Source organism: Apostichopus japonicus, chromosome 11 (genome assembly GCF_037975245.1).
Source record: "Apostichopus japonicus isolate 1M-3 chromosome 11, ASM3797524v1, whole genome shotgun sequence".
In the NCBI taxonomy this organism is placed as follows: Eukaryota; Metazoa; Echinodermata; class Holothuroidea; order Aspidochirotida; family Stichopodidae; genus Apostichopus; species Apostichopus japonicus.
Window position 1 is genome coordinate 3445817 of NC_092571.1, and position 19764 is coordinate 3465580.

At 38.2% G+C, this 19764-nt stretch overlaps 1 protein-coding gene across 1 annotated transcript in view; it reads right to left on the minus strand.

The window, feature by feature from the left end:
* LOC139976366 (uncharacterized) overlaps positions 1–19764 on the minus strand; it is an 83362-nt gene extending 63598 nt beyond the window's left edge. Inside the window, exons 1-8 of the mRNA XM_071985058.1 lie at positions 19600–19764; positions 17476–17530; positions 12751–12849; positions 12430–12582; positions 11396–11533; positions 10607–10765; positions 9338–9553; positions 8213–8347 (exon numbers count right to left, since the gene is read on the minus strand). Coding sequence (XP_071841159.1) covers positions 8213–8347; positions 9338–9553; positions 10607–10765; positions 11396–11533; positions 12430–12582; positions 12751–12849; positions 17476–17488 — 913 coding nt within the window. The 5' untranslated portion in view covers positions 17489–17530; positions 19600–19764. The remainder of the gene's footprint in view (positions 1–8212; positions 8348–9337; positions 9554–10606; positions 10766–11395; positions 11534–12429; positions 12583–12750; positions 12850–17475; positions 17531–19599) is intronic.

Genomic DNA, 19764 nt, shown 5'->3' on the forward strand with positions numbered 1-19764 from the left:
GCATTCCCTGTTCCCATGGTTAAGGTTCTTTTTAAGAAACCTACAAAACCAAGGATGAAAGGACTTAAATTTGAAGTAATTTTTCTTTCTTTCTTTCTTTCTGATGGATAATTGTATCACATGCATGCTTTGTGGCTTTTGTCAGGTTTATGACTTTGTCACAGCTCTCTGATCGATGTGTCAACATACACAATAAGGTACTATGCGTTTTTTATTGGTGAAAATATGTAAGTAGACAGTTTCATATTTCTGTCACAGGTTCCCCCCCCCCACCCAAAAAGGCCCCCACCTATGTACAATTCTTAATAAAACAATTGATGATTCAGTAACCAATTTGGTAATTTGGAACACACGCATGGAGATATAAACACTGCCTGCACTTAACATACAGTATGTTATGATGCTAATTTCATTTACAGAAAGTATCTGTTGTTCTGTCATGAATATCTGTTTACTTGGCATAAGATGCTACCAATACAATTGTAGGTTTTCCCAGTTACCAACAAATGCAGTGTCCCATGAAAATGGATCAGAGACATTTCTTGTGAAGAAGGTGCAAATCAGGTGCAAATCTAGTCTTGAATAGTCTTAACAATTACAGAACTCCAGCTCCAATTTGTACGTGCAGGTTACACAGTTACACAGTACTAATGTATACTGTACAGGTGCAGTACTATACTGTACAGTACCTGCACAGTACTGTACCTGCACAGTACTATACTGTACAGGTACAGTATAGTACTGTGCAGGTACAGTATAGTACTGTACTTGTACAGTACTATACTGTACATGTACAGTGCTATACTGTACTGTACCATACTGTACCTGTGCTGTACTGATATACATAGTTTATTCTCTCATAATTACAGCCTCAGGCCAAAGATGGAAACATACAGGGAGTACCATTTTACATACTTCATCACTTTTTGTGCTTCCCAATCAAAAATAATATTGATTATTTTAAACAATTTCATGGCATAGATCAGAGTTGTTAACAACTCCCAGCATATAACCTGGAGTTATTCCTGTGCCCAACTTACTACTAAAATTACAGATCTGTCTTCATTTTTTTTTTCCTTTTTACATTGCTTAGGCATTCCACCCTACTGTATATCACTTGAACAAATCAAAGGAACATGTATTCATATTGTCCATCGCTACAAAATAAATGCACAGACAGTAGACTAGCTTCAACCTAGGGTTTGTATTTCTTACCAAAATTTACTAGATTAATGAGTTTGTCAAGTGGCATTTATCTATTCAATACTTCTTTTAGCACTTTTGCAAAGGCTGTATGTATTACCGACTGACTACACACTTCACAGAGAAGCTACGGAACAACGACCAATCCTGCATGGTTGTAGCACAAATCACCAATAATTAGTCACTTGACATATTTATATGTTCCAATTCACATCAAGGAAAGCAATGCAAGTTTGGAACACAACGACCTACACTGTTTAACAACTGACATATACACACACTAGAACAATTTCTAAAACTTGTAGACAGCTATGATATAATAACAATAATTTATGATAAACATTTTATAAATGTTCAGAACCCTATTGACTTAACAGGACAGTCTTCATGAATATAAATTATTGCTTCAGAGGAAGAAGTGACTTAATTTAAGCTTTAAACAGTGGTTTTAATTTTTAATACACAATCTTACTGCCATATAGAGGATGTTGATACTGTAGGTCTACAACCTTTGACCTTCCAAAAATACAAGTACTTTGATTATACACTTCTTGAGAAAGCATGAACAGACAACACACAGTTACTCATCAAGCAGGATTTAGAGGATGATTCACATTTTCCCATGTGAAATCATTTTTGCAGACAATCGAAAAATTACACATTGTGTCTTCTGTTTTACCTCAATATTTTCTGTATGTGATAGCATAGCAGAACATTATTACCTATTTGTTGGCCATATACAGATTCACAACACAGTCAAAATACAGCCAAGTCTTGCTTGGTAACATCTCCCCTCCCCTTTCCCAATAAAGTTTGCAAGTTTTCATTGAATCCTATCATAACAATAATAATAAATGCAAATTTAAATAGCGCCAATATCCAGAGGAAAACCAATGCTCAGTGGGGCTAGTGCTCAGGGAAGGCAGTCAAAAATACTGTAGATAAGTTTTGAGTCTGTTTTTGGAAATGTTAACGTTGGGTACCGACTTGATGTGATGATGGAAGGAGTTCCAAAGGTCTTAATTGTCCAGTACTATAAATACAATAAAAAAAACCTCTTCTCCTTGTGTTTTAACTTCACTGTCTTTAATGCCTGTGCATGTTTTCATGCTTACGATGGTTGCTCCTATCGGCGAACGCCTTCCCACACACTTGACACACGAATGGTTTTTCGCCCGTGTGCAGTCGCTCGTGCAAAGCTTTGCCACTGTCAGAGGCGAAAGTCTTTTGACAGTACCGACACGTGAAAGGCTTTTCACCCGTGTGCGTCCGCTCGTGTTTGACGCAGTTAGCCTTCCTACCAAACAGACGCCCGCAAAATTGACATTTGAACATCATAACAACACCAGGGTTGGACGGTGGCTTTGCTAACTCTGTTTGACTTTTCTTGCCCCGTTTTGCATTGCTACTATAACCTTTGCTCTCCTGGCGACCACCTTGCTTCCGTCGCAACTGTGACGATGCCCTCTCCCTATTGCCACCAAAGTCCAATTGATCATACATTTGGGTAGAGACATATTCGCCATAGGTCCCACCTTTGGTACTCTCTGCTCCCCCAAACCATTGTGTTCTAGAAATAGAGGAACCTACAACAAAAGGAAGGACAAACGAGTAGTCACTAACAGGAGAGTGAGAGAGAGACCAAATTTTGCTTTCATACTGAGAAGGATTTTTAACGTAAAAACCAGATCAAATCTGTTGAAAATATCGATATTTGAATAAGAGCAGTTTCCACTGGTCTTGCTGCATCCATGCTAAAATTCTCATCACAACTTCCAAGAGAATTCATTTAATTAGTAATTTCAAATAATTGAGTGAACTTAGCAGAGTCTGACCAAACTTGTAGGAGAGTCAATTATGAAGTTCTCTTCAAAGAGGAAGAACAGTACAACTTGTGCAGGCAATCTGGTAGGGTACGGAATCGTTTATCTGTCAATGAAAACCTCTTTCTCAAGTACTATCTATGTTTCATACAATTGGTGGCAAACATTGCAAAGAACAGGTTGGACTTTGTAATTAATACAGTAAGATCATACAATCAAACATCAACTCCCAATGTTGTTTTATAACAAAGGAACAAGTGCAAGGTACTACAGGAATATTGTTAAACTTAAGTTATGCACCCCGACTGTGAAATCCACTGGAAGACAGCTCCAACAGGCAATCACAAGTTTATTGACTTCAGCCCTCAATCTTATATGTAAAGTAGGCATGACTTTGGTACATACAGTATGCAACAAACAGTCTCTTGGTCTTCTGTGTGCACATCATTGTTGGTATTTGTATAAGACACCTTTTGTGCCGGGAATGCAGAGGCTACGAATAAAATCGTTTTGTGATCATGTCGTGGCTTTGTGAGACTGATTGCAAACTTATGTATGTGAAGAATAGCATCAGAGGTTACTGCTTACTGAAAGAGGGTGATATCCATGACAGGGATTATGCCTGAAGCTTCTCAGACAAGTCCAAACAAACCCACGTTCCATGAAGAATGTGACACACTTTCTCTACTACGAAGTCCAAGTCAAATGCAAAATTAACTCAAATTTGCACTTGCTATGTATAAGGAATGAACTCACACATTACATGCAAAAGTATGGGTTTTACATTGTATAGTTCTTAACAATGTATTGAAACAGAAAAGGAACAGAAACTTTTCATCTTGCTACGAACATCTATGATCTTACAGTGGTGCATTATGGGATGCGAGAAACTAACTGCAAAGAATGTTTGCCTCCCCAGAATGCTTTTGATGGGACTGGTGTTGCTCTTACTTGCCTTAAGTATAATCAAAACATTGCTTGATGCTGGTGTACACAAAATGTGGCTTTAAAAGTTTTAATCTCTACAGAAACGGCACAAATGGTATGCAATGACGATGGGGGTTGGGGGGGGGTTGAAATGGGGGAGGAACAGGGATGATGGAGACAGAGAGATAGAAGGTGGCAATTTAACATATTGACACAACACATATTGCGAGGATTAATTTTAAATTTTATTTTACTCTTTTCCATTCTCATGGATGTGGAGGCAACAAGAAATAAACTGTTCAACAAACGAATATATATTTTGTTTTGCCTTGTTTAAAATAAAGAAGAAGGTTCAAGGGTTCAACAATCTGTGAAAAAGGAGGACAACTAATTGGAGGGAACAAACATGCACTATTTAAGAGGCCTCAAATGGCAGGTACTATCACACTTCAACCATGTCCAAGTATCTATGATACAATACCAGCACACCTGTATCAAGTTACCACGCATACTTGTGTGACTAAGAAGAGAATTTCTCCTTAACGTTAAAGATATTTTGAAAGAAAACTAAACATCTCTGCATGAATACCTATTTAACATAGATGCATTCAAGCAGCTCTGTGGTCCATTTCCAAGCTTCAATATGTTGCTCAATTGGAGAGATACAAAACGCCTAACTTTTATTCCTTGGCTTTATTTAGGACTGCACACCGTGTACACACTGTGTACAACACCATGACAAAGTCACCAACTGTTTCTTTTTAAAATTGACTATGTACATATATAATCAGAAATGTTTAATGTGGTTTAAATACTTGCATCCCTCAGACTCAACTTTACAAGTATGTTTGCATCTCTGCAGAAAAGCTTGCTTTTCCAACCTCAAATCATACAGATTAGTTTCTATACAGACACAACCAGTCGTGAGAGATCTGCAACTATCCTATGGAGATACAGTCAAGGAAGCAATGGTCTGATGATACAGTAAAAACAGTAAATCCACCCCATGGAGTAAACTGGTGTAACACTGCTAAGATGGTTAACACAAACACCAGTTGTTGTTTATAATTAGACGAGAACTCCCAGAACACCATTGCAATATTTCATTTGGATGACATGGAATGAAACAGTACTAATGCTGCAGATACGCCACACATCTGTTAGGCAAGGATAAAACAGGTGAAAATCTCCCCAAAGATCCAACAAGCAACTTAGTTAACAAAATGTGTTTCTTATGGTTAACCAACATCACACAAATCATCATCATCATTAAACAACATGAAACCATATTGGCAATTTATGGTTTGACTCAAGATATGGCTGCGATGTTCTGTTAGATTGCTATGAAGTGCTTGCATTCTGTCCCTCTCCCCATCCCCTCTCCTCCCCCATCCCCTCCCCCATACCCCCCCAAGGTGGTACTAAAGCTCACACTGATTCTTATTTACCTAGACTGAGCAGGCTATTTACAGCTTATGTAAAGTGGTGTCATTTAAGTTTTGTTGTATGATTTGAAAAGCGCTGGACTTGACAACACCTGTCCTAACATAAAAACGACGTGCTAAATACATCCATTTTTTTTTTGAAACTGTCCGACTTTCTCATTCTTCAAGACCTGCTGTGACATAGACACGACATGCTTTGTCCATTCCTTGTGCTCATGTGTTATTTGCACAGCGAGCGAGCTTCTGTTGAACGTACAACTGGGATTTTACTAGGGTAACACTTGACATCTTCATACATCACATCTACGTAAAATCCACCACCGCTTTCATCATTGAGAATTCAGTGTGGTCACCAAAGTGATCAAAGACAGTCAAAAAGTCCAAAAGGTTGGCCTATTGCAAAACAGATGCTGCTAACAGAGAGAAGACTTTACCACCGATTTCCACTACAACATCATGTCATCCAACATTATTTCATTTCACTTCTGTTACGTATAATTAATGTGTAAAAGTTAGTTGGCTTGACAATTCGATCCTAGCAGGAGCTTCTTCATAGGCTAAATGATGACAAGAGTCATTAAGCCTCTGAAGAAGATCCTGCTAGGATCGTAACGTCAGGCCAACTTACTTTTACACATTCTAATACACAGGCTCTCCAGTGGATAAGCAGTTTGCGAACAGTTTTATTTTATTTTGACGTATAATTAATGTAAATAAACTCTTTCACTATTAATATGGGCATGAGTGAAGTTTATGGGAATAGTACTCCCAAATTTTCCAGCCGTGTGTAATCAAACCTAGAAATCTGTGAGACTAAAGTGAAATATTCAGAAATGCCTTTGTTAATCCAAGGTTAACCCAGCCAAGAAAAGACATCGCTTTCTGGGCCTAAAGTAAAATTGACCAAAATTCCTTCCCAATGAAATCATCTTTATTATTTCAAATTAATTAAGTGTTGAAGATGTACAGGGTTTGCTGTGATTTATAAATAAATATTTCATTTCCACTGAAGAGTAACTTTTCACAATCCTTCATGTATAGTGAGCTTTTACCATGCATTTTAAAAGAACCGACAAAGACGATTGAGGAAACGAGTGGACTAAAGGGAGGACCTTCCAGGAAACTTTAACTTCACTAAAATATCTTTTTTCTTAGTTTGCATTTTTATGGTTACCACTGTTACAAAACACTTTCATAGTAACATCTATTACATGATCACTGTTGAAGAAGAGCTCGTAAAGGAGTATTGATCGGAAAGCTCCCAAGAGTTTTCTGTTTGCTTGAGAGTTGTTTCCAACAACTCACAGTAATGTTGCTCGTCAGTTTATCATGTATACATGAGGACTAGCTTCTGGCGGGCAAAATGTACCGTCATCTTTGAATTGATATTATTAAAGAAGTCCGGAGTCGAAAAGCGTGTTAGTTAGATTTCAGAATGCTTTTATTTGGAATACTTCATACATAAAATAAAAAATAATAAAAATGCTCAGAAGTAAACGTTGCATAAGATAGACTGTTGAAGCTTCAAACTATTCACATAATGCTAGAAGCAAGACTAATCCAAACACACTCCAATACTAACATACTCAACTCATTGGCAGCACTGAGAAGATAACACTGAAACTATAAAATACTGAAATTCATTTATGGAGACAAGAAATAAGTGTTGTGATGTACGACCAACACATCCAAACTGCTTTGCATTTCTCTTTGGTTTAACTACTCTATAACTTTGGCAATTCTAACAAAAATTATGGCAGAGGAAAAAATTTATTCCATAAGGGGTCCAGTTAGGTGTCATGGAATCACCTCGTAAGAAATAACTCACAATGGATCACAAAATTGTTAACGAGCCCCTAAATGGCATGAGAGAATATAGAGAAAGCAGGGGAAAACAGAGGTCCGCTAGATTTGTTGGTCTTCGGTAACACCACCGAAAATTGCCCAACGTTTATAAAAGGGAAGTCAATTTCAGTATTCTATATTTCAGCACTGGAACAAGCTAAGAGGCCAGAAATCTGAACACAAAACTTTCTTTTTATTTTCTTTGCATTTTATCAATTTTTGAACTTGATTGTCTTGAGTTCACTGTTTAAAATCTCAGGACAGATGTAAACAACTAAAGAACCTGAACTGAAGAAAAGTCAGATTAATCTGAATATTGCCATTAGCAGAAGTAAGCTCAGCAAAAAAACATTTTTTTCTTCTGACTTTCTGATAATTAAGGGACTTTACTAGCACACAGACAATATATTTTCAGACTTCACAATGAGTATGAGTACACCAGTACGGAAGATCATTGGTTCAATACACCTCACAAGATAAAACAAAAATGAACGAAATTGTAATATAACTTGTCACGCCAGTGGGAAACCGTGTTGTAAAGGCCAGTCAAATCGGCATAAAATTGAAAGTTTCGAAATGGGGTGAGCCCCCCCCCACCTCAGGGGTAACAATAACCATCATTCATTATCTTGTGAGGTCTATTGGATTGTTACAAACGGTTTTAAGACAAAAGCCACTTGTTTCATTGGTCACTACCGACATAAAAATGTCTTTATGCAGAATTATAAATATACTGCCGAAGCATCCATGAATTGTCTTGTAACAAAAACCGACAATAGGTGCAAGTGTTGGTGACATCACCAAAATGGTCATGCTAACTCATAAAAGAAAACTATTTCAAAAGTGACGATAACTTTGTAGAAGAGAGTGCTGGCTGATTTTCAAAAAGTGGACATTTACTTAAAACCATTTGCAACGATTATTTGCATAAATTTAAATAAATAAACTGAAAGAAAGAGAGGAACCTACCAGTTGTGGCTGGTGATGTTGCAGGATGTCTGCCTTCACCAGCATGCCTGGACTGTGAATAACTTGTTGACGGTACATTAGCTCCTGGTACTGCGCGACCCTGACTGAATGTCGGGTCAATCCTGGAACTTGGATCTGAAAGAAGGTTGTCCACAACAAGAAGAATTAAAGCTTTTAGTTATAACAACAACAACAATGAAAACTAATAACAACCAGAAAGCCAACAGGGTAAGTGATTTTCCTTCCCTTTTTTTTTTGGATGAAAAAATGTTAATACCAAACATTGGCACAAGATAATTGTGCTCAATAGGTGGATCCATAATACCAAGTTTGAAGCTTATCCTAATGTTCACATTTAGAGTTTTGTGCTAACAAGAATTTTTAATTTCAGAAAACTATAGCATTCTTGAACTCAAGAAGGTGAAAGAAGTTTAATCCAAACTAGTACTTTTGGAGTTTCTGTATTGTGTCAAAGCAGCACGTACTCACAAACAACACGCTGTCACCATTCCATAGATTCCTATAGCATTTGTGCATAGATTCCAAGTTTAAAGTTTATCAAAGAGATTAAATTCCTAAGAAAATTGTTACAAGATCTTCAGTTTCAGACTCTCAATTCCTATTTGACCTCCAGAGAAAACCATAGGGGTTTTTGAACTCAATAAAGGTGGGAAAATTGGAATTACTGAATTTACGAACCAACGCAGCACAAGAAAGACACATACACCATCACCATTGCATATATTCCTTTTGCCTCCATTAATAATAACAATTAAGTATTAACAATAATTCCACTGGTCTGGGAAGGTTTCAAGTACCAATTTACTTGAATGAGTTTTACGATTCTAATGATCTTAAATGTAAAGCAGCACCCAAAAAAAATCCTGTCATCTTTTGAGAATGAAATACTTCTCATAAATCAAAATTCTACACTGTCATGATCAATGCGGTAAGCCAAAGGTTGTCATGAATTTTCAACTTTTCAGTGAGAGATAAGCTGGCAATTAACTTCACAATGCGACTTAGAGTAAAACAGTCAAAGAGGAACTTAAGTGAGCTTTGGTCCCATCAGCCATCGTTAACGCACAACTTACAAAGATTGTTAATGAGTTATAGATATAATACCTGGCAGTTGTTGCTGTTGCTGATGATGTGGTGGACGTTGCTGATGTTGTTGCTGATGATGTTGTGGTTGTTGGTGTTGCTGTTGTGGTTGTTGGTGTTGCTGTTGTGGTTGTTGGTGTTGCTGTTGTTCTGTTCGGGTCGTGTCAGGTGTTTGCATCCAGCCTTCATCGCTCATGTCTGGGTATGGGTATTCTTCTTCTTCTTGAGGCATATTTCCTATCAAAAAAAAGTTAACAAAATTTCAATCATTTTTTTCGTAATGAAAAGGAGGGGACAGAGAATGGTATGAAAATGCCAGAGGATACCTCCCTAGAGACTGCATATTTTACATAGTCTCTCATATGCTCACAGGGATAATTTAGTAGCTCATGGAAAATTCAGATAAATGACCAAAACCTATTCACATAGGCAAATGAGCAGTTTCATTCACTCGACACAAGCAAGGAATAATTCATTCAGTATCACATCTCAGAAACTCTACTGCAAACATGATCAAACTGCTAAACAAACAAATCGAAAACTGTCTCTGTCTTTGCACACACAAAGCCAGTGTTTCCAGTATTTTTAATTTTTTTACTTTTTAATTTTTTTTTAATTTTTTTTTTAATTTTTTAATTTTTTTTTTTTTTTTTTTTTAATTTTTACTTTTTAATTTTTTTTTAAAAGTGATGAAAATTCATTTTCTAAACATTGGCACTGAATTATTCTCTCAAAATCTCCCCCCCCCCCTATTAAGACCACAATACCTTGCATATGGGATGGCCCCTGCATGCTAGTCAGTGCATTATCTATTGAAACTGTTGCTGTTTTGTTCCTCCCCTCCTCTTATCCCATTATTAAGACCACAATACCTTGCATATGGTGGAATGGCCCCTGCATGCTAGTCGGTACATTTGCTATTGAGACCGTTGCTGTTTCGTCCCTTGTCCCCCCCCCCCCAAATCTCCCTATTAAGACCCCAATACCTTGCATATGGGATGGCCCCTGCATGCTAGTCAGTACATTAGCAATTGAGACTGTTGCTGTTTTGTCCCTTGTTCCTCCACTCCCCCTATCCACTCCCCTATCCCTACCCCCCTATTAAGACCACAATACCCTTGCATAAAGCCGGTACATTAACTATTGAGACTGTTGCTGTTTTGTCCCTTGTTCAACCACAATATGAGATGGCCCCTGCATGCTAGTCAGTACATTAGCTATTGAGACTGTAACTGTTTTGTTCCTCCCCTTCCTCCCCTCCCCCCTATGCCCCTATTAAGACCACAATACCTTGCATATGGGATGGCCCCTGCATGCTCGTCGGTACATTAACTATTGAGACGGATGCTGTTTCCTCTTTACCCATCTGGTCCATATCTTCTAAAGCCTCTTCCAGGATAGGAATAACAACAGACTCGGGCTCATTCTTAACAACAATGCTCTCATCCTCTGCAATGAGAAAGAAATGGGTAATAAGCGGCATTCCACAGAGGATAGGCTTAAGTAACACGTAATGCACATTTACAGCAAGCTATCATTACAAATGTTATATAAACACTGCCTGCAAGTTGTCTACCAATCAGTTCATACTGACCAGTGCTATTCCACTGTGAAATGTCCATAAAAATGGCTTTAGGATGAACATCACACATGGTTTTGCAACATTTATGAGACCTAACTAAATATTGTTTCCAAAAACGGAGAGGAAAATTAAGTCTCTGGACCAGATTGCAAATGCTGAATTTGAAGTCTATGAAAACTCACATTCACATTTTAAACATTGCACGTGTATGCGATCAGACTGCTATAAGACACATATCAACTATGTATGTTAACTGATCCAACACATTTAGACAATCTTTAAGTTCTGATGTTAGCCTGTCTGTCATTGTCAGGCATGCAATTGGCTTCTAAAGTAATAAGCTAGACCACCCAGACAGTCAAACTGGAACCTGTCTGTTGAAGTAAGGGTCAAAATGAGATCCTTTTTACACATAAACTGAAAGTGGTGTTGAGCTGTAACCCTCAGTCAGTTAAAGATTTTTTAATGTAAATGAACTAATACCCCTCATTTTTTACCTTGTTGTTCTTCCAGACTTGCATCTTCATCTTGGTGAGCTGGGGGCATCAACTGTGGAGGCAAGCTCTCATTGGGATCTTCATCAACCTGTTGCTCGTCGGGACTCTCAGAGGTGTAGCCAACTAGGTGTACGATACCTTGAAAGCAAACACGAGCAGATACGGATCAGTCGGCATATAGTGAAAGACGCAGGTTGAAGTATGCATAATAACATCTCTCCACAAGTAACAGAAAGGTGATCTATTTTGCTGATTTGATGCATTCAGTTTGACAACACACATATACGTCAGTTTACTTTATTAACGTTTTACAGTTCAAAATATATATGTAATATATCATCAACAACAGCATGCCTACAACTCTTTAATAGCACTGTCAGCACATGTAATTAGACTTGGCCCACTTGCATAAATCTTGGTGTCAAAGATGCTTGTTTGGTACATTGATTGAGGCACCATTTGGTATGAAAAATTAGCATACTGGTCAGTCTAATTTCTCCATTACAACATATTATTACCCCATCAAAAATGTCCATGTTATATATTTTGTTCAAAGCTCCTTAAAGATCAGTGGGAGGACAAATGGAAATCACAAAAGGGGTAAAAGGGGTAGGGTCTGAAGCCAGAGTTCATAATCACAGTAGGGGTCAAAGGGGTAGGGTCTGAAGCCAGAGTTCATAATCACAGTAGGGGTCAAAGGGGTAGGTTCTGAAGCCAGAGTTCATAATCACAGTAGGGGTCAAAGGGGTAGGGTCTGAAGTCAGAGTTCATAATCACAGTAGGGGTAAAAGGGGTAGGGTCTGTAGCCATAGTTCATAATCACAGTAGGGGTAAAAAGGGTAGGGTCTGAAGCCATAGTTCATAATCACAGTAGGGGTAAAAGGGGTAGGGTCTGAAGCCATAGTTCATAATCACAGTAGGGGTAAATGGGATAGGGTCTGAAGCCATAGTTCATAATCACAGTAGGGGTAAAAGCGGGGAGGGTCTGAAGCCATAGTTCATAATCACAGACATGATGAATTTCTTCTTCCTACCTGTTCCCTCGACGCTAAAGGTGACTCGTTCCCTTGGCTGCAGAACAAGATCCAAGTTTTGTTGAGGTGTTGGACCTTTCTCCAGGGTGCAAAGAAGAAATTCACCTCTTGCAGTCTTCAACACTACATGAGATGACAACTCCAGAGTTCCACCTGCAGAAAAAAACAGGGAACCAACTTCAGTATATTCATTCCAGGAATGGGTCAAACCTGAGGGTTGTACCAATCACTTTTAAGCATTCTCTTATAAAGCAAAATTTTCTGAAAAGCTGAAAGAAGCTGAAAGAATGATTTCCTAAACAACTTATATGCAACGTTTACCTTGTGACTTCCTTGGGCGACATTCTAAAGAAGCCATAGAGAGACGTACTTCATCATCTACAAATTCGGTATATTCATACCCCGGCTGTAATGTCATTCCTGTGTCAAAGGAAACCACAAATAGGTCAAGGTTAGTCATGTTTAAGTTTCTTAATTATGTGATAAATGCAGTGTCTTTACTACAGCCCACCCGAACCTGCCTTGGTAGTTAAATTGTACACATTTGTACAATGGAGCAACTATGCATATGCAAAGTAGGCTGAGTATAATTGACACCATAGGACAGAGATTACAACAAGTACTGATATATATATATATATATATACCCACCCCCGGTTCAATAACAGATCACGCAATATGTACAGTATATCAGTGGACTACAGTGGTGTTCCGTCGAGGTTGACACGACCGTCCGGACGCGACGTTTTCAGACGTTTCCAGACACTTTAGGACACTTTAGGACGTTTTCTGACACCTCCGGACGGTCGGACGCTTTTGTACATTTTACTCCAACAATATTCACTTTTAATCCGGACGGAACATGCGGTTTACTGCCTACTTTTTCACACCAGATTAAATCGATCTTCTCAGTTTGTTACAATGGAAGTTACAATGGTGATATGTCCGATTCTGTCCGATAATCCGGACGTTTTTAGCCCGACTCAAAGTAACAAAACAGTAAAGATTACAGAGGCAAGAACCCTTTCATTTCAGAAAAGCGTCATGTGTCCGATAATCCGGACGCTTAAAGCTAAACTATGTTTCTATTCAAAAGCAATTTTAGAGGCAGTTCTATTATCAGCCCGCAAAACGTCTGAAACCGTGCGATAATCCGGACGGAATATACTTTCAGTACTGGGTAGTATTTCTGCTACAAACAAAGTCAAAGGTGATACAAGTTTGAACACAAAATAACTGCGAAGAAATATATTGAAGTAACGTCATGTTTTGACAAAAGCATGCAATGTACAACAACTATTTACTAACCTTTTGAAACAAAAATTGAAGCAGAATGAGTGGGAACAGTAACACGAAATAAGAGAAATGACGAAATATTGATGATAATGCCCATCGGTGTTGGGCGACAACCAACCATTCCCACTGTGTCTTATCCTGGTTCTGAGTTGCTTCCGTTCAACAAAAATATCGTTTTACCTAGGCTCAAAACGTCGGCCAAAACATTTTCAAAACAACGGTACACATGAAGTAATCCAATAAATCCCAGACTGAATAACGAATATAAATACACTACAGCATCATTACTTTATTGTTTACCTCCTCCTGCCGACACAACCGAAATGTTTAATGTTTAATATGTAGCACGGAGATACGTATTGAACCTTTTTTTAAATAATTTCAATGATGTAACATGTCACCCCGTAGCTCCTTCAAAGTTGCTAAGCTTTTTATTGATAACGCCGAACGTACCCCCATTACCAGACACACAAGGCGCCACGAAATGTAACACTGTTTAAAAAGTCGGAAACATCTGAAAGTACAAGTAATATGCAAATATTACGAACGTTTTACCCCTACGGTGTATTTTTTCTCACCGTTCAATCGTCCGGTTATTTTCCTTTTTTTTCTTCAATGGTTATCGAAGTATTTTTTTTTTTGACGATGAGGAAATGTTATTCGCAAAATTTGAACATTTTGAGAAACAAACCCCAGGGCGTAAAATCTCGCGCACATACTTTTACTTCCAGGAATCCAGGGTAAAGCACGTTGCAGCAAAGGTTTAGCTCACACGCGCTAAGCAAGGTACCTGGGAGACTGCTTGGGCCACCCCTCCTCTCTTACGACACGGGTTAATATAGTGTTGCACATTTTCTTGGCAGTTTGCCAGGAATTTAACAACTCCTTGTTAGGTCAGAATAGAATGCAAATTAACAGGTGTCAGGCTTGTGAGCAGAAACCAGGACATGACCTAGATTTCCAGGGTAGTCAATACTTTGTGCGCGCACCTGCAGTTGGGATATTTAGTGATCACGTTTTTTGTACGCATGACATGGGAAAACGAAAACCTCAAATGAAACTTACTGTTGGACTACGTGGATTTTACTGTTCTGTATTCGATTACAACTGGTTCTTACAATGTCAAGTTAAATGGAGCTGGTAAGCATCTTAGCGCCATTTTAAATTGTGCTCGAACACTTTTGTCATGTCAGTCTGTGGATCCTAAATGTTTTTATTTGGCAAACGGACATTCAAGAAAAAAGATCATGCAATTGGAAACTGTTTTCCTACATTCGAAGAAGTATAAGTTTTTTACGTAACACCTCTTTTTTTGTTCAAAGTTTTGTTTTAGCATAGGCCTACTCAAATCAACTGAGGGAGAACAGGATGTTCAATGAAGGTTTGAACAGTCGGAAAATGTCAATAATACAAATTTTCATATGAAAGGTCCGCCGTTTTGCGGCAAATTCTCTCCCTCTTTCTTACATGCACGGTTATAAAAAATATAAAAAAATAACACGCTATATTAGGGCCTTTGTTTTTTAAAATACACTTCCAAAAGAAAAGCATGCACAAACATGGGAAAAAGCAACCCACACCATTCTTCATTCATACTCGACCCTTGGCTACGCGCCTGTCGACGTAAGATATTATATTATCACGTTCGCACATGGATTAAACTAGTAGTCCGTACACAAAAAGAAATTGGGAGTTCCCCACCATTCCATGATATTGGAATACAGCAACCCCTTCAAGTTCAAAAGTTCACAATGAAAAGTTTTTTACTATCAACAAGTCACCACGTGTTTGGACCTTCAGACAATAAGAATGTAACATAGGGGCTACGTAAATACGGGATTATAAACTACATACATAAGAATAGTACAGATTTATTCATATCGTTAATCGGCTGTTGTTTACTCCAGAAAATAAACTTTCAATACGTACAATATCAATCTTTCGTACAAAAAATTTTAAAAATTAAAAAGTGGCGAAATATAACTATAAATGACATCGTGGAACCCCCCGCATTAATAAACGAATCCATTTCATTACAGCGTCAACTCTCAAGTACCGCAAGCAGTGTGTACCAGTACTCTACCCTAGCTATTATAATATACCGTCCCGTGCGAAGATGGATTTATACTGGATATGCTCCCTGCGGTTTTGGCTCAAAATTTATTAAATCGTAATAATTATTATAACAAAATGAGGTGAAATGCATAAGGGTAAGATTTTGTACATGGGAACCTTCACAATCATCGTTTGAGGGAAAAATAAATAACGAAAATTTCAGAATAACTTTGAAGTCCCGTAACATGCTGAGCCCAAGTAACGTTCGATATTTGGTGAAGCCTAGGTCACGTAGTGCACGTAGGCCTATATTGTCCCGCAGATATAGTGGCTGACGGTAAATCGGTAATAATAGAGTTTAATGTGCTAATTTAATGGTTCACATATGATGTTTTATTGTCGGACACGTCTTATTTCTTTTCATTTTTCCCTTTCCATCTTTCTTTCTTCCTCCCTCTCCATGTTTGTGCTGTCAGTTGTTTTATTTTTTTTTCATCTCTGCTCCAAAATTTCCCGCGAGTGATTTTTTTTAATCTCTGCTCCAAAATTTCCCGCGAGTCACTAAAATTTCCCGGGAACTAGGTTCCCGTGTTACCTCTTTTTTTCCTGGCCTGAGTATTTTTCCTAGTAACCTTTAAAATCTCAATTTAGGCACAGAGCTTCGTCCGTCTCTCGTGTCAAAATGGACGAGACGGTACTGTACCACTTCGCGGGGGAATCGAACTTTGAACTTAGCACTCTTTTAATAATATTTGTTAACAAAAAGTGTTGTATGTATTTACCGATATTAAATTGTCGTATGACAGGAAAAAATGTTCCTTGGTAGCTGTAAGTCTCAAAATAGTAAATGATAGTGAGTAAATATTTCTGCACAGAGTTTTTTCAGTGAACTTGTAATCCTTACAGGCTATTGTTATCACGCTGAGGAATGGTCGCGGCCGTGTGACCGCAAATGCTCTAGATAAACACTCCACTCTTTTGTTACTATTGGGCTAGTAAACTTTACATCGGACGTTTTCGGACGCTTTTGGCTTTGAATACTGGGTATGACGGTTTTTTTCTAACCGGACGCTTGGACGGAACCAGACACTTTCAGACACTTTCAGACGTTTTCGGACGTTTTCGGACGTTTTGAAATCGGACGACTAGGTCAACCTCGACGGAACACCACTGTAGTCTTTTAACATTCTGCATTCAACAGTAATACACACACAAACTGACGCAAATCCTGCACGTATGAGCCATCTCTTTCGGTGCTGACAAGCTCTCCACAATATACACCCATATCCATGAGATGTATGAACAATCACTCTACAAATATGTAGACTAAATGTAGATCACTATAAAACTTGAAGCAAACTGACACCACACTAGAAAAGGAGGCCCAGGAAGATAACTTGAGATGAGTACTTAGCTAGCTGGGCAGACTGTCTCGACACAACCATGAGTAGTTGACTTTGGATGGAAAACTTGCAAGGATCTTATTTAAACTGTAGACAATGATGCCTATTAAATTTTCTTAGCACAGTCATGGTAGGTGGCTTTATCCTCAGATGACATCCAAAGACTCAAAAGTCCATACTTTTGACTCGGACTGTAATTCCTGCCTAACCACTTTAGTTACAATGACACAGCCACAGTATATATATAAGTCTTATTTTAGTGTAGAGCATACATGTGTAATTTTATACTCACCCCAGAGCATCATGGGTTGGTTCTGGAAAATGTCTTAGCTGAAACCGAACAAGAACTGCAGAAGAAATGGACAGACTTGTTTTAACAGTGTCAGATCAACACACCTAAATTTAATTACATGTACAGTAGTTCGCAAAGCAATATCAGACCAGATACACGACTGGAATGAAGACAAAACTAGGACATAACAGCTCAATATTCAGTACCACTCCCAACAACAATAACTCATATTCTACAGTATTAGATGATCTGTATACTTTGTTCCAAAGTAAGGAGTATCATTATGACTTGCTCTTGCATCTGACTCTCATGTTAACAAGTCAAACATCTTCCTTAATCTTGCCAAGAATTTTGCAAGTATTGCAAATGCCAGGGCCATTTTTTCATTTTCCACTATACATTTTCTTATATGAAGAAACACCTTCAGCCCATTACTGAACTACTATACTAGTGATGGGAACGGTCCAAACATTTGCTCATTGGTACCTGTTTGTTGATTTTGGTTGGTCTTCCAGCTACCCAAATTTCCTTATTCATTCAACATACACCCCAACTCTGCCTATACTATTGGGGCATACGTATGCCTAATGTTCCTTAATACAGGCTAAGCAGGCCTTCAATCACGTATATAGAAAGAGTGTAAATGATTGTTCCATTAACCCATTAACTGATTCATACAACAAGGCTGCACATTAACATTCAATGCTTGAATCCCAAAAGTGCTTTTTCAAATCAACCCTTGCAATGTCTTTCCCCATAATAATATTTTTTGGTGACCTATGAAACAGTTTTGTAACTTGCAAAGTGTGCAACTCTACAGCCTAACAGTGCACTGCACCATTGAATTAGAATTACTGTACTCATGAAAATGTGGTCTGCACGATTGAAGAATTCATTCCTTAAAGCATTTGTTGGGGTATATTTGCATAAAATTACAAAAGTATGCAATGGGGGACATTCAGTTTATTTTGTAAACCAAAACTTTCTTATAGAAGTTACGCACTTTATCCAGCACTACAATATCATACCTGTGCTAGGCCTATCCAACCTGTTTTTTCACTGCTGTGCAGTAAGGTTAATGCTTCAGGAAGTCCCGGCTATTTATAGATTAGTTGTAAAGTCCATAGAAACTATGTGAGCAACCCTTATTATTAAATGGTGTAGCCTGTTGTGTATTATTGGACCAATTGCATGTCCTGTTCAACTTTTGTGGGACCTTTCCACCAAATCTGACAGGGAATGTCAACTTATGAGCTGCCCAAGAGTTCAAAGGTCAAGATTTGTTGCATTGAAACGTGCACGTCTGTTTTGCTGAGAGATTGCAATGTAACTTATACAGTACAGTGTGCACATATCAAATTACTGTAGTTCATCAAAACTTTCTCAGACAGGAAAAGTAACAAATATTCACTGAAGTTTAGACTAAAACACATCAAGATAGAATATTACCACATGGTGAAATTACAGAAGAATACATATTAATTTTTCCTCCCGTTAATTCATGCTGATAAAAATGTAACTGGAAATGGACAACAATGTTGATGATTTTACAACTTCCAGACTGGGTAGTGATGGCCCAATCTGTCTGGTTCCTGATCCCATCATGATTTATATTAACGTTCACAAAGGCCTTGTGCTGGTTAGTAATAGTAGCATATACGTCATTTTTTTTTTGTGTTAACGTATCCTTGGAACACCTTCTTAGTCTTAAATGCAAAATTAATCATACATGTTTAACTTATTCCTTACTGAAATGTCTAAATGTGATCCCAGTGACCATCAAGTCCATTGATTTAGCCTAACTTGGTTGAAAGTAAGGTACTTGTGCATAGGCCCAAGCTGAGGTACACAATGCTACTCAATGATCCTACAGTGCAACCGACCAATAGCAATAAAAGTAGAAACGCCGTTACTTGCCTTAGGTCTGGTGCCATAATTTTAATACATTACGTTAGTGTAGCTAAATCCTGCCATCTAGCAATGACACGCCTAGGGTATATCTAGCCTAACACAGTCTATATTGACTGACGCCTAGCCTAGGCCTAAGTACTTATAGCGGTTACAAGGGCAGAGGTTACTGGTCAAAAAATCCAGCCCAAAATCAAAAAACTTTAGGTTCCTAACCAATCTTCATTCAATCCAAGCATTCAGGTCCCACTGATACTGTTCAGAAAATGGAAATCAACCGGCAGTCTTCCACTTTTTTGTTTTTGACTTCCTGCTGTCGGCGTCTTTTACCCTTCGCGCATGGCGTCTTTTGTCCCTGATCTGCTTTGATTTTCATGGCAG